The 17487-nt window shown below is 35.9% G+C and overlaps 1 protein-coding gene across 6 annotated transcripts in view; it reads left to right on the forward strand.

Moving 5' to 3' along the window:
* Nucleotides 1–17487, forward strand: part of trps1 (trichorhinophalangeal syndrome I) — a 221675-nt gene that overhangs the window by 101662 nt on the left and 102526 nt on the right. For all 6 annotated transcript variants that reach the window (XM_051663822.1, XM_051663821.1, XM_051663827.1 and 3 more), the window contains one exon: nt 9231–9867. In XM_051663822.1, coding sequence (XP_051519782.1) covers nt 9231–9867 — 637 coding nt within the window. The remainder of the gene's footprint in view (nt 1–9230; nt 9868–17487) is intronic.

Below are 17487 nucleotides of genomic sequence, written 5' to 3' on the forward strand. Positions count from 1 at the left end.
AAGTATCCAGACCATTAATTGACCCTTTTCGTATTTCTGAGTGTAAAACTCAGAAGTAAACTTCTATAGAGGACAGCATATATTATTTTTGCATTCCCATTTGCTCCAACAGTGAAAAAAAAAAAAAAAAACTCCATGACTTTCCAAAAGGGGAAAAGAAGAGGATTATGCCAGACAGAAGAGAGAATGATACCTAATTTACTGTCAATCCCCCAGCAACATTATTTGAAACCCCATCACAGCAGTGTTGTCTTTTTTTTTTATTTTTTTTTATTTATGCCCTAGTAAGAATAAACATAAAAAATTGAAAGTATGAACAAGATTTACGCTTCTAAATTATGGCGAAAATGCGTCATCACAGTCTATGAAATGGCTCCATTGACTTTGAAGAGGAAAACTAGATCCCAATTGTAACACAACATTTTCATATTAACCCACTGTTGATATCATTGCTTTGAGAGATATATATATATATATATATATATATATATATATATATATATATATATATCACACACACACACACACACACACACACACACACACACACACACACACACACACACACTCACTCACTCACTCACTACCGGTCAAAAGTTTTGAAACACTTACTCATTCTTTATTATATATAAAACAGTCATGCACATACATATTTTAACTCTCAAACACATAATTGCTGTATTACTTTATATATATATATATATATATATATATATATATATATATATATATATATATAATTTTATTCCCTTCATATTTTAGAATAATAATAAAGTCATCAAAAATATTGAATAACATAAATGAAACTATGGGAATTATGTTGTGACTAAACAAAATCCAAAATAAATCAAAACTGTGTTATATTTTTAGCATCTTCAAAGTAGTCACCTTTTCCTAGAATTTGCAGATGTACTCTTGACATTTTCTCAACCAACTTCTTGAGGTATCACCCTGGGATGATTTTAAACAGTATTGAAGGAGTTCCCATCTATGTTCGGCACTTATTGGCTGCTTTTATTTATTATTTGGTCCAAGTCATCAATTTCAAAAATGTTTTTTTTTTATTTATTTTTTATAAAATTTTAGTTTTATAATGAAATAAATTAATATGGTGGCACAATTATATTTTTGTCTACAAAACTAATTTCAAACATTTAAGCATATGCCTTCAGATCAAAAGATTTTTAAGATCATGAGAAACATTTCAGTCAAGGGTTTCAAAACTTTTGACCGGTTGTGTGTGTGTGTGTGTGTGTGTGTGTATAAAAAATAAAAAAAATTATATATATATATATATATATATATATATATATATATATATATATATATATATATATATATATATATATATATAATGTTTTTTTTTTTGAAAAGTTTTCATCTTTATTTTGTATATTGAGTCAAGATTGAGTCTTTTAGCTGTCAAGAATAATATGCATGTAAAGCAAGAAGTCTTAAGTGGTATCAACTTTATAATTATTTAAAATGGTTGTAAATATATTTTACTAAAATATAGTAATATAGCAATTATGTGTTTGAGAGTTAAAATGTGTATGTGCATGATTTGTTTTTAAAGTATCTTTTCCATCTAACTTATTTATTTTGCTCACCAGGTTTATGGGCAACATGAGAATATTGTATACGCTTTAGCTAGACTAGACCTTAGTACAGTATGTAGGCTACTGCATACATGTTCTCAGGGTTATGTCTTCCTTGTTATTGTATGAACATCTGTGTCATGGTGTCGAGTTTTATTGTGTGGTTGTGTGGAAGTGCTCAATGACCAATGTGTGTTTGTGATTGTGTGGTTTGTCCAAGAACTGATACATAATATTTCCAGTTTGTGTATGTGTCTCCCCTGAATATTTTGCGATTTATGAGCTGAATCCTGCCCTCTAGTCTCCAAACAGCAACCCACCCACCACGGACGTGAACCTTATATTGATGCCGTAGCCTCCCACACCTCATGCCCACCCAATCCACTGCGCACACAATATATCACACTGCCCTCTGCTTGGGAAAAGGAGACCTTTTATGTGCAGGAACTGAATATATTGAGAATACACTACGTTGGATGTTGGAGATGCTGAATTCACACTTTGTCTCATGTTGAGATTTGGTCAGTTCAGACTGCAGGTTATTTAAAGATTATGTAAAAAATCTCATACCAGCAACTGCAAAATTGCAAAAATAATTACTATTTTCAATCAATCCTCCATTGCTTGGAAAACAAGTGGTCCCCCTCCAATGCTATGTTTAGCCAGATTGGGCAGGTAAACAAATGTATTGCAGTTCCTTTTGGTAGTGCGTAATTTTTTTGCGACATAAAAAAGAAAGCTTAATATGCAGATACAACCAAAAGTAAGCATTTAGTTTCAAATTATTATTATTATTTTTGCTTTTTTAAAGAAAAGGAGGAACAAGTCAAAATAAATCTTTGTGGTAATCAACATTATGCCACAAATGCTGTTGATTTAGCTTAACTTATTTGTATTGAATCCAGCACATTCCTTTAAACTACTTTTCTTTTTGTGCTTATTGGAATAATTTGCAATAAATGTAAACTATATTGTTTCTATACTTACAATCAACAACCTTAAATCAATATTTGTATATATTCCCATCATTTTTTTATTCAATGACATCATTCTCAATGCTCAATGGGATTGTAGTCCTCATGAAAGACGGTAAATACACAGCCTTGTATCTTTGTCTTTTTGTCCAATTTTTAAATACTTTTTTGCCTAAAAAATAAAATAAAAAATTGTGAGGTGATTTACCTCAGAGCTGGTTGGTTTGGTTTATGGCTTACAACTCTTTTATGAAGGATTTTATGAATAGTCTATGGAAGAAATGAATGGGAAAAATGCTGAATAAGTGGTTGGGCACTGTTGCACTCTATTCAGTTTGGTGACAATAGTGGTGCAAAAAATCCACAGTTCACCTTTAAATGTAGCTTATTTTTAAGGAGTGAATCTTCACATCTTTTATCTTATTTATGCAAGGATTTATCTTTGAAAACCCCCCTTTTTTTGAGAGAGAGATATGAGGAGTGTAGTTTCAATTTTGTCATTGCAAGGCATCTTGGCCTATCTAAGGCCCAAGGCTGTAGTCCTCCAGCTCCAACTGATGCCACTAACAGGATCCCCGTTTCCTCACTCGTCACCCTTTTTGGAGTCTGAAAAAGCTGAGGGGCTCACTTTTCACTCTCCCACTGCAATTCTAGTCAGTCTCTCGCTTTTGTCAACCCTCTGTCCCCTAAGAAGGCAGCCAAGTGGGCTGCTCTGTGCCCAATTTTCCATTTCCTGTGTGATGTCATGAGGATGGGGCCGGTAATGCTGATGTAATTCATGGATGTTTCGCTCCGGTTCTACGTCCTGTAAATGGGTGGTATTGAGCGTGTGCACTGGTGCATAGCTAAAGGGCTTTTCATTTTAACAAGTGCAAATTACTGCCACTCAGCACCGTTATTAACATCGATATTGGTTCCATGAATTTTTCATGTTTTCAAATATTTCCCTCAAAATCGATGTGTTGATGCTTTGCAAATTGAAGTTGGAAAAAAGTAAAGAAAATTAGTCGAGAACCTGTGATTGCAATTAAATTGAAAGCATTAAGGAAATTGTAGCATAGGAGGGATGGTAGCATTAAATTTTGTGCAGGACACACTCTCACTCAGACACACACACACTTACTTATTCTCAATCAGTTTTTAATGGTTACATTATTTTTGCAGGACAAACAGTTGAATGTTGACTGCTTACACAGTGTTTACTGCTGTGCTTCAGTTGGACACATTAATTTTACCTTAAAATTTTCATGGGTGCCTAAAGAAAGAGTGAGGAATTGAAGTAGGGATGTAAAATAAGAGGGTGAGTGAGATATATCCTGTCCATCTACTGTACCATCTCTGATCGTTTGCGCTTTTTTTTTTTTTTTTTTCAGTTGTGCGGACTCACTGAGAATTAAATGCAGCTGGAATTAACACTTTATTTCATTAACAGGCTTAATGTGTTTTCTCAACATCTCAGGAAATCAGGAATCCTATCTACATATTAATTAAAACTCATTTGAGACAGTCATAATTACCTTTTACCTACTGTATATGCAATGCACTGTACTTGTGATATCCAGTATTGTCCAGTATTGTCACATTACTGTGTTGCAAAATGTTGCATAGTGAGGATGTCTTAAAAAATAATGCCATATAGGGGCCTGGGTAGCTCAGCGAGTATAGACGCTGACTACCACCCCTGGAGTCGTGAGTTCGAATCCAGGGCGTGCTGAGTGACTCCAGCCAGGTCTCCTAAGCAACCAAATTGGCCCGGTTGCTAGAGAGGGTAGAGTCTCATGGGGTAACCTCTTCGTGGTTGCTATAATGTATGGTTCTTGCTCTCAGTGGGGTGTGTGGTGAGTTGTGCGTGGATGCCGTGGAGAATAGCGTGAAGCCTCCACATGCTGTAAGTCTCCGTGGTAACGTGCTCAACAAGTCACGTGATGAGATGCGAGGATTGACTGTCTCAGATGCGGAGGCAACTGAGATTCATCCTCCGCCACCCAGACTGAGGCGAGTCACTACGCCACCACGAGGACTTAGATTGCATTGGGATTTGGGCATTGCAAATTGGGGAGAAAAGGGGAGAAAAAAATAAAAAATAATGCCATATAGTTTTCATTTATTAACTGACGTCATACAAAGTCAAGTAAACATAAATAAATAAAAATAAAAAATAGCTAAATCAGTATTTGGTTTGACAACCTTTGCCTTCAAAACAGCACCAATTCTCCTAGGTATACCTGGGTACAGTTTTTCTTGGTTGTTGGGAGATAGGATGTTCCAAACTTCTTGAAGAACTTGCCACAGTTCTTTTATCTCTTTAGGCAGTTTCAATTGCTTCTGTCTCTTCATGTAATCTCAGACTCAATGATGTTGAGAGCCGTGCTCTGTGGGGGCCATACCATCTGATGTAGGGCTCCTTGTTCTTCTTCTTTTCAATTTTATTTGCACATGGAATGTTGAAATCTAAAATTGATATTTCTTAATGATGTACTAAAAGAATAGAATATAGAATTGATAAAATAGCCATCTAAAGATGTTGTCTTTTTTTTAATTTTTTTTTTTTTTATGTATAATGCACTTTTGTATAAGACTTTTGCACAGAATTGTAATTATAATGTAAATGTTTGTCATTATTTTACATAGGACTCCTTTTCAAGGTATTGAGAAAATCTAACAAATTAACTAAATGAAGCATAGCAAAACAGTAGTTTCATTTTATGTTTAAGTAATTTGCTCTTTTATTAAGGGATGCAACAATAATATTTATTATAATAATTATAAATATAATAATAATAAAAATAGTAATGTGTCACTCAACAGCTCAAAAGTTTCTATAGAACAAAACGGCATTGTCTTCAAGTTTCATGTCAACTACCTGATTACAAATTCAGTTGTCAGTTGCCAGAATTCTTGCTTGAAAACAATCAGTTCTAGGTGACGAGGCTCAACAAACATATTTATGTTCTGTGTCAGTGAGCAATGAAGACAATTTGTGTTTGAAGGGGCTATGCTTTGTAGGAAAACAGTTGTTGAATTTTTATATGAGTGAAGTCATTAGTTTTTGTCTGTTACTTATTAATGATAACTCAATGTATCTGGTTGATGGTCACTAATGGTAACTGGTCCTCATTAAACATGATCTTCAGTTAAAAACAGTCAAACCTTTAAAAACACATCTTGGGATGTATGCATTCTGTTGCACACCTTCTAGCTGTATTCGCAAGAACACGTCTTATATTAATGGCCCCTAAGAAATGTGTCATATTAGGTTTAGTGTTCCTGAAACCAGCCTTATTATACAGGCCTCCCTTAAGACAGATACTGGAACTAGTCATTGAGGCAATGGACTAATCAATTTTGAAAGTATGTAGTTTTGGACATCTCTTGTATGTGTAATATGTGTTTTTTTTATTTTTTTTATTGAAATGTAAATAGTATGTTGTCGGTAATCAGTGGTGCATGCATTGGATTGTACACCTAGTCACACCACAGCAGTTGCTGGAATACACCAGTGTTTGATCTGCTCCTCTGTGTACCTAAGCGGAACAAATTACAACATTGCATGCTGGGAAAGTCAGGCAGCAGCAAGTATAAAAAGCACTTTTCCTCTCTGTCCCTATTTGGTGCCAAGAGTGGCTATGGCATCTTGTTGTTTGCTCTCTTTCTCGTTTTTTAACCATGGATTACGAAGCAGTTTACCGCATAAAAAGATCTCTGCTTTTCTTTTTCTTTCCCTTCTTTTTTTTTGTTGCTTCCAGCTGATTTGTCCTTTTCACAACATACAGAAAATCTTACACACAGATATATTCAGTTTCAAGAAAAGGGCTCTAGTGGGCATTTGTGGTAAAATCGCTGTCACATTTTGCATGTGCACTTATTAGTGGTAGAGATAGTGCTCTGTTTTTGTGAAAGTTTCCAATGTTAGATTTTTTATTATCTAATTAATGCTGCACTTGTAAAACTGGATGTAATTTCATTAAGAGTGCAATCGGTGCTGGGTGCAGGGAATCACACTGTTCCATGACTTATGTGGATCACGAGAAGTTTTGAAAAACATTGGTGCTGCTCTTTCCTTACAGTGAAAGCGAATGGTGACTGAGGCTAACATTCTGCCTAACATCTCTTTTGTGGTCCACTTAAAAAAGAAAGTTATACAGGTTTGGAATGACATAAGGAGGAGTAAGAAAAGACAGAATTTTCATTTTGGGTGAAATAGTCTTTAAATACTGACTTTAATCCATACATCCAAAATCAGGCATGTTTTATTTTGTCAGACTTGTCAAATTTCTTATAAAAAAATAAAATGTATTTTTCATGCTTGATGAGAGATAATAGAAAAACAGGATAACAGGCTGTTTTGTTTTTTGTTTTTTTGTGTGTGTGTGTGTGTGTGTGTTTACAGATGATCTTGAGAGAGGATTTTAATAACTTAATGTGCTCTTGAACCTTCAATACAAAGGACTTTTTTAGCTTTTGTAACCTCATTCAATGTAAATACTCCACTGCTGTACTGTTAGCTGTAAGCCAAAGCTATCAATGAATGGCCATTGTCCAAGCTCATCTAGCGATGCGTGTAAAATAAACAGTGTTTTGGGTGGGGATACACTCACCCTCACACTTTGTCACTTTGTCTGACAGTGGTCGATTTTAAACAGGAAGTACAAGCTTATAGAAAATCATTGCTGTTTCTGGAGGGAATATAACATTCATTTAAGGTTTGCAAACTGTTCATTTACTGTGGTTTTGCAGAGCGTTTGGAGCAGCTCTTTGTTTCCGTTATTTGGAACAGAACAAAGAGCCATTATGCAGTTGAAAATAGCTGACTAAACTGTAAATATGTGATTCTAGCTCGTGGTGGGGGCAGACAAGTCCGATGAAGTACACACATTCAGGATGTGGATTAGTAGTTGGTGCTATGACCAAAATTGTATGTCAGAGTAGCAGGGGTGTAAGGACGATCAGGAGGGGGGGGGTGGGTAATATCATATAATTTAATGACTGCTGTCAAACATTTCAGCCAGAGCCAAAGAATCAAAGCATAAACAATATTCCTTAAAGTCAGTGTCAAATATGATCTTACCTGAACAATTTCATAAGATTGTGTCACCTCTCTGTCTACACTGTTGACTTGGTCACTAATCTTTACATTATTGGTCATTCAGTGTTTCTAACAAAACAAGAGGTCCTAAATGAAAAACTTGCTAAAAGTTATCAAAATTTTTAATGTTTTCATCTGTTTAACAATTGTAACTTACAATAGTCAAAGATGACTTCTCTTTTTGCTCACATCTTGTCTCAGGTAGATTACATATTGTCAACAGCTCAGTGTCTCTCACGCAAAAGCCTGGCAGGCTATTGGGCTGATTAATATTAATCGTTGTCTGCGTTCACCCGAACTGATTCGCTGAATCAAAAGGGGGACTGATATGTGAATGCTAGCCAGTGTGATTACCGCTTGTGCCTTAGTTCCACCCACTGCAGAGGCTTCTGCTGGGTCTTAAAGGCTTTGTTTTAGGTGAACAGCTGCACTTTTTTCCCTTGCACTACAATTAATGAAAATAAACAAATTAAAATGTGATTATTATTTCTCAAAAGGTGTGTTGGGGTGGGTGGGTTGTTGAATGCATTTATTTCTAAAAGTGAGGGAGACAAGCCCCCCCCCCCCATTATACACCTTGCTACACCCTGCAAAGTATGAGTATTTTTAAATAATCATAACGTATATAAATGTATCTATCACAATATATTGTTAATTTTACTGGTAATTCTAAACAATGGTTCATATTTTAATAACCATGTGGTAATGACATTTTTTGGATTCTCCAGAAAATTCATCACAATTTTTTTTTTCTTCTTTTTATTTTGAACTTGATGGATGCAAGATTTTTCATAATAAATTATAAGACTCAAAACAGTTGTACTAAAAAGAAGAAAAAACACTGCACACCTGATAAATTATAAGCAGGTGCGTTGGAAAAACAACTGAGATAAGTAAACAAGAAACAAATTCCCGCACACTGCTGTTGTTTGCGAATAAACAATTTAATGAATTAATACAACCTTTCGGTCATGTGACCTTCATCAAGTATTTGAAAAAGAGTGTATCACATGAGTATTTCAAATATGGAGTAAGACTCAAAACAGTAAAACTAAAGTCATGAAACAGTTCCCACTTAAATTCTGATTAGCTGATGAGCCACGTTTGAACATGTTGTACTATAGGCGATTTACACATCTGTCATGCTCATCAGTTGAATTTTACTGTATATTAATGCAGCAACAACAAACAGCTAAACTCTGCTTTATGTTATTCCCTTAATTACAAGTTCTTCCTCATTTTTTATTTGTTTGAGACACATCCTGCCCTGTACTTTCATATTACTCCATGTGTATATAACATACAACAGTCCTACCCACTATTATATCCACTAATATTAATATTTCCACCGTGGTACATAGAGTATCGGTTGATGCATTTGTACTGTTGCATGGTACAGTATATGCAGTCATACCACCCAGTTCTTATTTGTAATTTTTTTCAAAAAGGTATGTAGGCAAACAAATAAAAATGGAAATAGGTGAAACAGAACATGCTTTGTACCACTTGTTACTCTCTGCATTACATACAGTTGTTAAAGATGAAATGAAATAAAACTTATTTTCTTTGCAGGAGGGTTCACAGCTGCTGTCGTTGCCGGCATTGTAGTTTCACTGCCACTGACACCACGGCACTACTGGACCACTTCAACTCCGCCCACTGCCAGGACTCTGCTGATCCAGCCTCCGCCCCTGCCAATGGCTGCTCCACCCCTTCAACCCTTCACATCAAAGAGGAGTGCAAAGGTGATTTGAAACTCTATAGCCTGGTGCCTCCAGAGGCCAGCCGAGCCGAGCCCCTGCCTGGCTCAGAGGGTGTAAAGAGTGAGGCCCAGGATGAGAAGGAGAAGACCTGGGTCGAAGCTCTGGGCCCTGGGACTGGTGGTGGAGGAGTCAGAGGTGCGGAGCAACACGTGCAGAGCTTGGTCTGGGTGCCCAAAGAACGTGCCGGGGAGATTCTAAGGGGCAGCCCAGCCCCGTTCCCCCAGGCAACACTGGGTCTGCTGACCGCAGTGGCAGCCGGGGTGAAAGACCAGCAGCAGAAGGGGGTGACGATGCTCAGAGACTCAGGACTGCTGTTCAGCCTCAGCACTGATGCTAAAGGTTACCTGCCTGGGACGCCACCGAGCAGTGCAGAGAAAGCCGGACAGCAGTACACAACCTCAACAGAGGGCAAGAGTGCCAAGGAAGAGTCACAGTCACTCTTACGGGTAAGAGATGCTTGATATTTTTTAGGCTTCTTCTTTTGCACCCTTTTAGAAATTTACATATTTCCTTTCTTCCAACATTAAGTCATGTTCACCTGAGCACATCCTGCTGGTGTTCTTGATTCCGATTGTGTCATCATTTACTCACCCTCACTGCATTCCAAACCTGAATGATGTTCTTTCTTCTGTGAAACACAGAAGGTGATTTGATAAAGAAAATTCTGGCTACTCTTTTCCATATAATGAAAGTGAATGAGTCCTGGGACATTCAAGCTCCAAAAAAAAAAAAGCACCATTAAAGTATCATAAAAGTGGTCCCAACAATGTGTGTGCTATATTTCAAGTCTTCTGAAGTCATACGATAACTCACTAAAATTTAAGACATTTGTCACTGATGATCCTCCTCTATAGTGTTCCGTTAACCGTTGCACCTGTATAATTGAAACAGTGGGTCACTCGAGAACCGGATCAGTCTGATTCTTGAACAAGTAAATAATAAATGATAAATAGTGAATAATGTCCTTTTTGTGAACAGGATCAAACAATTCATTGAAATGGTGAGATTTAAAATTAGTTCACTTTTTGGACATTGCTGCGTCTCTCATAAACGAGCCTGGATGTCAAGATTTTAAGTGAATAACAACTAAAGTTTCGGTCTTTCCACAAATAATATCATTTCAGTCATGTTTTTTTTTTTTTCTTTCTTCATTCACTTTTATATAAAAAAAAGAGTGGGACAGTATATATATACACCGATCAGCCACAACATTAAAACCACCTGCCTAATATTGTGTAGGTCCCCCTCTTGCTGCCAAAACAGCGCCATCTCAGAATAGTATTCTAAGATGCTATTCTTCTCACCACAGTTGTACAGAGTGGTTATCTTAGTTACTGTAGACTTTGTCATTCTCTGTTGACCTATCTCATTAATAAGGCGTTTCCATCAGCAGAACTGCCACTCACTGGATGTTTTTGTTTTTGTTTTTGGCACCATTCTGAGTAAACTAGAGACTGTTGCGTGTGAAAATCCCAGGAGACCAGCAGTTACAGAAATACTCAAACCAGCCCATCTGCTGCCAACAATCATCCATGCGATTATCTAATCAGCCAATTGTGTGGCAGCAGTGCAATACATAAAATCATACAGATTTTGCATGATTGGCTGATTAGATAATTGCATGGATGATTGTTGGTGTCAGTATATGTGTGTGTGTGTGTGTGTGTGTGTATATATATATATATATATATATATATATATATATATATATATATATATATATATATATGTGTATATATATACACACACACACACACACACACACACACTCTACCGGTCAAAAGTTTTGAAACACTTACTCATTCTTTATTATAATTTTTTATTTTTTTTTTCACATTTGGAATAATAGTAAAGTCATCAAAACTATGGAATAACATAAATGGAACTATGGGAATTATGTTGTGACTAAACAAAATCCAAAATAAATCAAAACTGTGCTATATTTTAGCATCTTCAAAGTAGTCACCCTTTGCCTAGAATTTGCAGAAATGTACTCTTGACATTTTCTCAACCAACTTCTTGAGGTATCACCCTGGGATGATTTTAAACAGTATTGAAGGAGTTCCCATCGATATGCTGGGCACTTATTGGCTGCTTTTCTTTATTATTTGGTCCAAGTCATCAATTTCAAAAACTTTTTTATATTTTATTACATTTTAGTTTTATACTGAAATAAATTAATATGGTGGCACAATTATATTTTTGTCTACAAAACTAATTTCAAACATTTAAGCATATGCCTTCAGATCAAAAGATTTTTAAGATCATGAGAAACATTTCAGTCAAGTTTTTCAAAACTTTTGACCGGTAGTGTGTATAAATATATATATTATTAATTGTTTCCTGTTCTACTGAACAAAGAATATCATACAGGTTTGGAACGACATGAGGGTTATTAAATTATATCCACACTTTCCTTTTTGGGTTGGCCATTCCTTTAAGATGGTGGAGTGGTGTCCATCACAGTGAAAAGTTGTCAATTGGTTTTCATTTTAAGCAGGCTGCTCGGGTGATATCTTTGTCCTTCCCCCTGAGCTGAGTTGTTTGTGTGTCTGGCTGTGTGTGATCATCCTTGCTTGAGATTTAATGAAGTCAGTATGTGCAGAGACCCTCTGTGCTCAGAAGCCTGGCCATACTAATTGAGGTAGTTACCCAGAGAGCTGCAGACACAACAACAGAGCTATTGTGGCCCTCAAAACAGAGAGACAAACAAACCAAGAGCTGGGACATATACCTGCTCTGAGCTTCTGAAATCTGAAAGAAGGATATACTAGTAACTACAAGTCTGTTTTATAAATAAGGAGACCTCTTTGACATTACTTTGGATTCATACATGTCAATGTGTGGATGATGAGTTTCAGCTAGTGCTGTGCCCATTACATGCAGAAATCCAAACACACTTTGGACCTCAACTCTGACCATGTTTTTACAAGTTCGGCCATCTTGAAATTAAGATGGAATTAAGTTAAGATGGAAAGGTGTCATGGACTGGTAGCCAATGCTGGTCACATTGCTGATTGCAAGGCAGCATTGAATTGAATTAACTTTCTGTTTAGGGTTTTTTGTGAACTCCTATACTAAGTTTAAATTTCTGCAATGAATGTTGCCCGAACTGCTTAATGTACAAACTCTATTCCACCTTTTTTGAAGTAGATACTATGTGGATAATTTCAGCCTTAGGTGTATCGACGATGGTCCGAGTGATCGCCAATAGCTGATGCCTTTGATGATGTCAAGATGATATTTGGCTTGTTTTCCCATTAATTTATTAAATTATAAATTGTATGATTATTAGGCTATTATTATTACCAAATTAATACTACAAATAATTTGCCCGTAGAGACACAGACATGGGCTTGAAGAAACACACTTTAATATATTAAATTGTATTTTGAACAGATGACAGAAAAGCCATTTATGCGCATGTATGACACGCTGTTTGTACGGAGGCTTGCAATCTCGTGGAACATGTAAAGGGTTCTCGCTCTTTCTTTGTTTCTGTCTTCTGAATTGTATTTTTATTTTTATTTTTTATTTTTTGCAAGAACAGTATCGTCTATGAGTGTGAAAATGACCTCAGACATCTCAGCTCAGGAGGTGCTTTGAGTTCAGTTCACTTTATTTCCACAGAGCAGTTCATTGTGACCACAACTCTGCAGCCTACACATCTGTGATTAAAACATAAAATAATACAAAAACACATTCACCTCGAACCATGATTTATATTTCAGTGATTATTATCATCATTATAATTTATATGTCTTCATTTGTGTAATTATATATATATATATATATATATATATATATATATATATATAATATATATTATTTTTTTTTATCATTTTAATTGCACTTGCACTTAATTGAATTTTTTGTTAAAATAAATAAAAAATTAAGTTCAAAGTTTGAAATCAAGGTGTTTGCTTTATTGTGTAGACTTAACCCTAACCCTGCTTACCAAAAATTACCCCATAGTACCACCTAGCGTCCAACCAGCGGTAATACCGTTGTTCGTCGGTTTCCTGTGGAGTTTTTTTTTTTTTTTTTCTGCGACCAACTGACCAATCAAAACTTGGACGACTAAGACAGTTCTTATCGACTAACGTTTGGTCTACTATTAGGGGGCAGCCCTAGACATAATATTGTGATAATATTGATAAGCACTGTGTAAGAAACAGGGCAAAAATTTAATTATCTGCCATTTTACTCATGATTTGTGTGAAAGGTGGAAAAATTATTTGTTGTAGCACCTCTACTGTTATTATTTTACCAGGAAACTGCTATGATACATATAATGAGCCTCATGAAAAGTATAGTAATGTGATTTTCAGTTTTTTTGTTTTGAAAATTTTTACTTTTTTAACATCCTGTCTACACCGGACGTGAGTGCCGCATCAAAAAGCACTGGAAGCTGGAAGCGTCCGTTGTGGCACGTCCCTTATGGGTGTAAACGGATGTTCCTTTCCATTTTGCACTGGCGCTACTACTGCCAGCAACACAAATAAATGGCTTAGAATGTTCGTGTCAACGTGTCCAGTGTAGACAGCCTCAAGCCTTTGCGAAGCATAGCTCGGTGTAGACAGGATGAAAGAATTTTACTATTAACGCTTAAAAATCTTCCATTGACTTGCTTATGGTCATCATAGTATTTGCATATTGAATTCTGATTGATCTCTTGTCTTACATCTGTTTGCACACTGAATTGTGATTGGTCTTCTTTGCACACATTTAACCATTTATTGCGCCTTTACACTGCACAATGTTGGTGGTGTTTTTATTTTATTGTGCAGCCTACAGAAAACAAGATGTGCATAATATCATGACAATGTCAAAGCATCTCTGATGCAGCATTTCAGTTGTCATGCCTTTCAATCACTGATTTCCTTCATGAAATGTAAATCAAGTTGAAAATTCCTGTCCGTTTCCCTCTGCATCAATGTCAGAACATGAAGAAATGACTTGAAATGCATGTTTATGTTATGGTGAGCATAACACAAAGACCATTACATACCGTGTCTTATATCTGAGTAACAGCACATCTAAGCTATCTGCCGTTTGCCTTTCCATATGCCATGGTTTCTGTCAGGCACGCCAATTGGATAACATGGTGAATCGGCCACAGTGGCTTCAGCTTCACAAAGCATGTGTTTTGAGTGTATACAAATCTGTGTGTATAATGTATTTATTGTCACTGTGATATGAGTAGCAATCGGGGCTATTTTCAGAAGCCTCAGTTGTTAAAGGTGAGCAAGTGAAATTTGACAGGCAGAGACTACTTAAAGATGCACAGCTAGTGAAAACACTTTCATGTAATGTATTCACTGTCTGACATTTCGAGCAGAATTGAGGTTTGTTTAAATGTCTTTCTGCAAAGCCAAGGTCATACGATCATATATACACTGGTTTGAATTCAACAGCTCGGTGACATGTTCTGTATATTTATATGTGCGGAAAAGCTCCCCGTTCCTCTTTGATATCCACACCGGCTGACAGCGGGTGGAAGGAGTGACTCTCCCGCAACTCGCTGACATAATTTCCATTCTCTCGCCTCCGTGTTTGCCTACGTTTTAAGTCAGTCCCATCAATTATGAGCTCTGAGTAACAGAGGACCCTGCCGGGAATCATTTCTTCCTGTGTGTGTCCCATCCAAAAAGCATCACTCTCTGATGTAACACATTGGCCCGAAAAATAAAATGATTATTATTATTATTATTTTTTTTTTTAAGAAATAAAACTCTCTTTAAAGCTAATGCGTGTAGATTTTTCTGTTAAAATGTGATTATTTTTGCAGTTCTGTTTTGTGATGCTAGTAGCACAGAAAATGCAGGTTAAAAAAAACAACAGTGGGAATTCTGTGCTATCTGTATGTCCCTTGTGCTCGCTTACTTCTCTCTAGATGGTTCTGGAAAATGGTTGGCAGGGGAGAAAGCGGGCGTGGTACGGTTGGTGGTTAAGTCATTAGGCAAGGCGTGTCAGCGAGTGTGTGAAAGCTTCGGGGCGGAGGTGGAGGCCCTGCTCTAGCACTCAGGAAATGTTGAATCAGAACATTTTTTGGGACTGCTAGGGCTTAATGGGACTCAGCAGGGCTCTGAGGTCCGTCACAATATTTTTTGAGTTACCATGACTTGGCGTGTGAGTCATCTGTTGTATTATGAAACTGTGCTCAGACAGGGAGGGGTTCCTCACCAAAGAACCTGAAGAACCTAGTCTGGAGCCAAGGCTCACACAAACCTGTTTCAGAACTCGGACTCTGAGAGGAGATTGATTGGACTGAAGTTAATAAGGGATTAGCTGCAGCTGTAGCATGAACAGTCAGATAACTGAGAATGAGACGTTGTGATTAGGGACACTTGGCTTGGGAGATGCCTTAGAAACCGGAGAACTCTTTTTTTTTTTTTTTTTTTTTCACTCCTTTTTGTTGGACATTTGATATCAGATACCGTAAACAGGGGCCTGCTGTCTCCCGTGGTACATATATAAATTCTGGAGACATTTTTTTTTTATTTGTTTTTTTAAAGAGACATTCATTCTAATATCTAGACATGTACATAATGATTTATGTTAAGTTATGTACATAATTTATGTCCTTTATTTATTTATTTAATTTGTTAACCAGTTATAAAATAATAATTAAAATATAATACGCGCATAATTTATGTCCTTAATTATTTTTAGTTCATCCATTTTATTTGTTTAATTTGTTAACCAATTATAATATAATAATTAAAATGTAACATCATAAGCAGAATATTTTTTTGTACAGAATGATTTGATTCATATATTTTTTTTTACAATATACTGTACTATATATATATATATATATATATATATATATATATATATATATATATATATATATATATATATGTAGATAGATAGATAGATAGATAGATATACACACACAGTACTCTGCAAAAGTCTTAAGCTTTAAAGTTTCAATAGGAAATATAAATTTTAGACTCCCAAACATTCATTTTGCAAGAATAATTGATAGAAGAAGAGGGAGCCCTGCAACAGATGGCATGACCCCACAGAGACCCCCACTGAACATCGAGTCAGTCTGGGATTACATGAAGAGACAGAAGCAATTGAGACATAAGAACTGTGGCAAATTCTCCAAGAAGCTTGGAACATCCTGTCTGCCAACAACCAAGAAAAACTGTGTCCAGGTGTCCCAAGGAGAACTGGTGCTGTTTTGAAAGCAAAGGTTGTCACACCAAATATTGATTTCGCTTTTTTAGTTTACTGGACTTAGTATGACGTCAGTTGATAAATGAAAAAAAAAAAAAAAAAAAAAAAATATATATATATATATATATATATATATATATATATATATATATAAAATCACATACAGTGATGAATGGAATTACGTTCAAATTCAGTTTTTATTGCCAACATTTTGGGTTTATTTTATGCCACACAAGTACTTTTGACCTTACCTTTGTGTCTTTATTAAAATCACCATACAAATGTAAAGCTAAGGGTGTATTAGGGGTGGTATGTGTTATAGTTTTTAGACAGTTTGTGAGTCATCATTAAGATGCTGAATTTTCCCAATTAAAACTTGAACATTTGACTGTGATTTGGAGCATAATTTTCCCTCAACGATGAATCACTGAGCAATAATTTAAGAGAGATGAAAGCCAGACTTACTTTTGGAGTGGAACTGAATGTGTCATTTGACTAATCATTACTGCCTTTTGTCCATTATGAAGCACACAAACTGTTGTATGTGCAAAATACTTGTATATTAAGGTTTCGAAGCATTGCTCTAGGCATTGTCATTGTACTTTAAAGGGGATAGTGCACCCCGAAAATTTTGTCATCATTTCCTCACCTTGTGTTGTTCCAAACCCACATGACATTCAATCTTCTCTGAAACACAAGGAGATAATTGGGCAGAATGAAAGCCTTAGTCACCATTCATTTTTATTGTATGGAAACCCAATGCAATGAACGTGAATGGACATTAACATATTGCCTAACATCTCCTTTTGTGTTCCACAGAATTCATACGGTTTGGTATGAGGAAATTATGACAGAATTGTAATTTTTTGGAGAAA

The sequence above is a fragment of the Myxocyprinus asiaticus genome, chromosome 30 (genome assembly GCF_019703515.2).
Source record: "Myxocyprinus asiaticus isolate MX2 ecotype Aquarium Trade chromosome 30, UBuf_Myxa_2, whole genome shotgun sequence".
Taxonomy (NCBI): Eukaryota; Metazoa; Chordata; class Actinopteri; order Cypriniformes; family Catostomidae; genus Myxocyprinus; species Myxocyprinus asiaticus.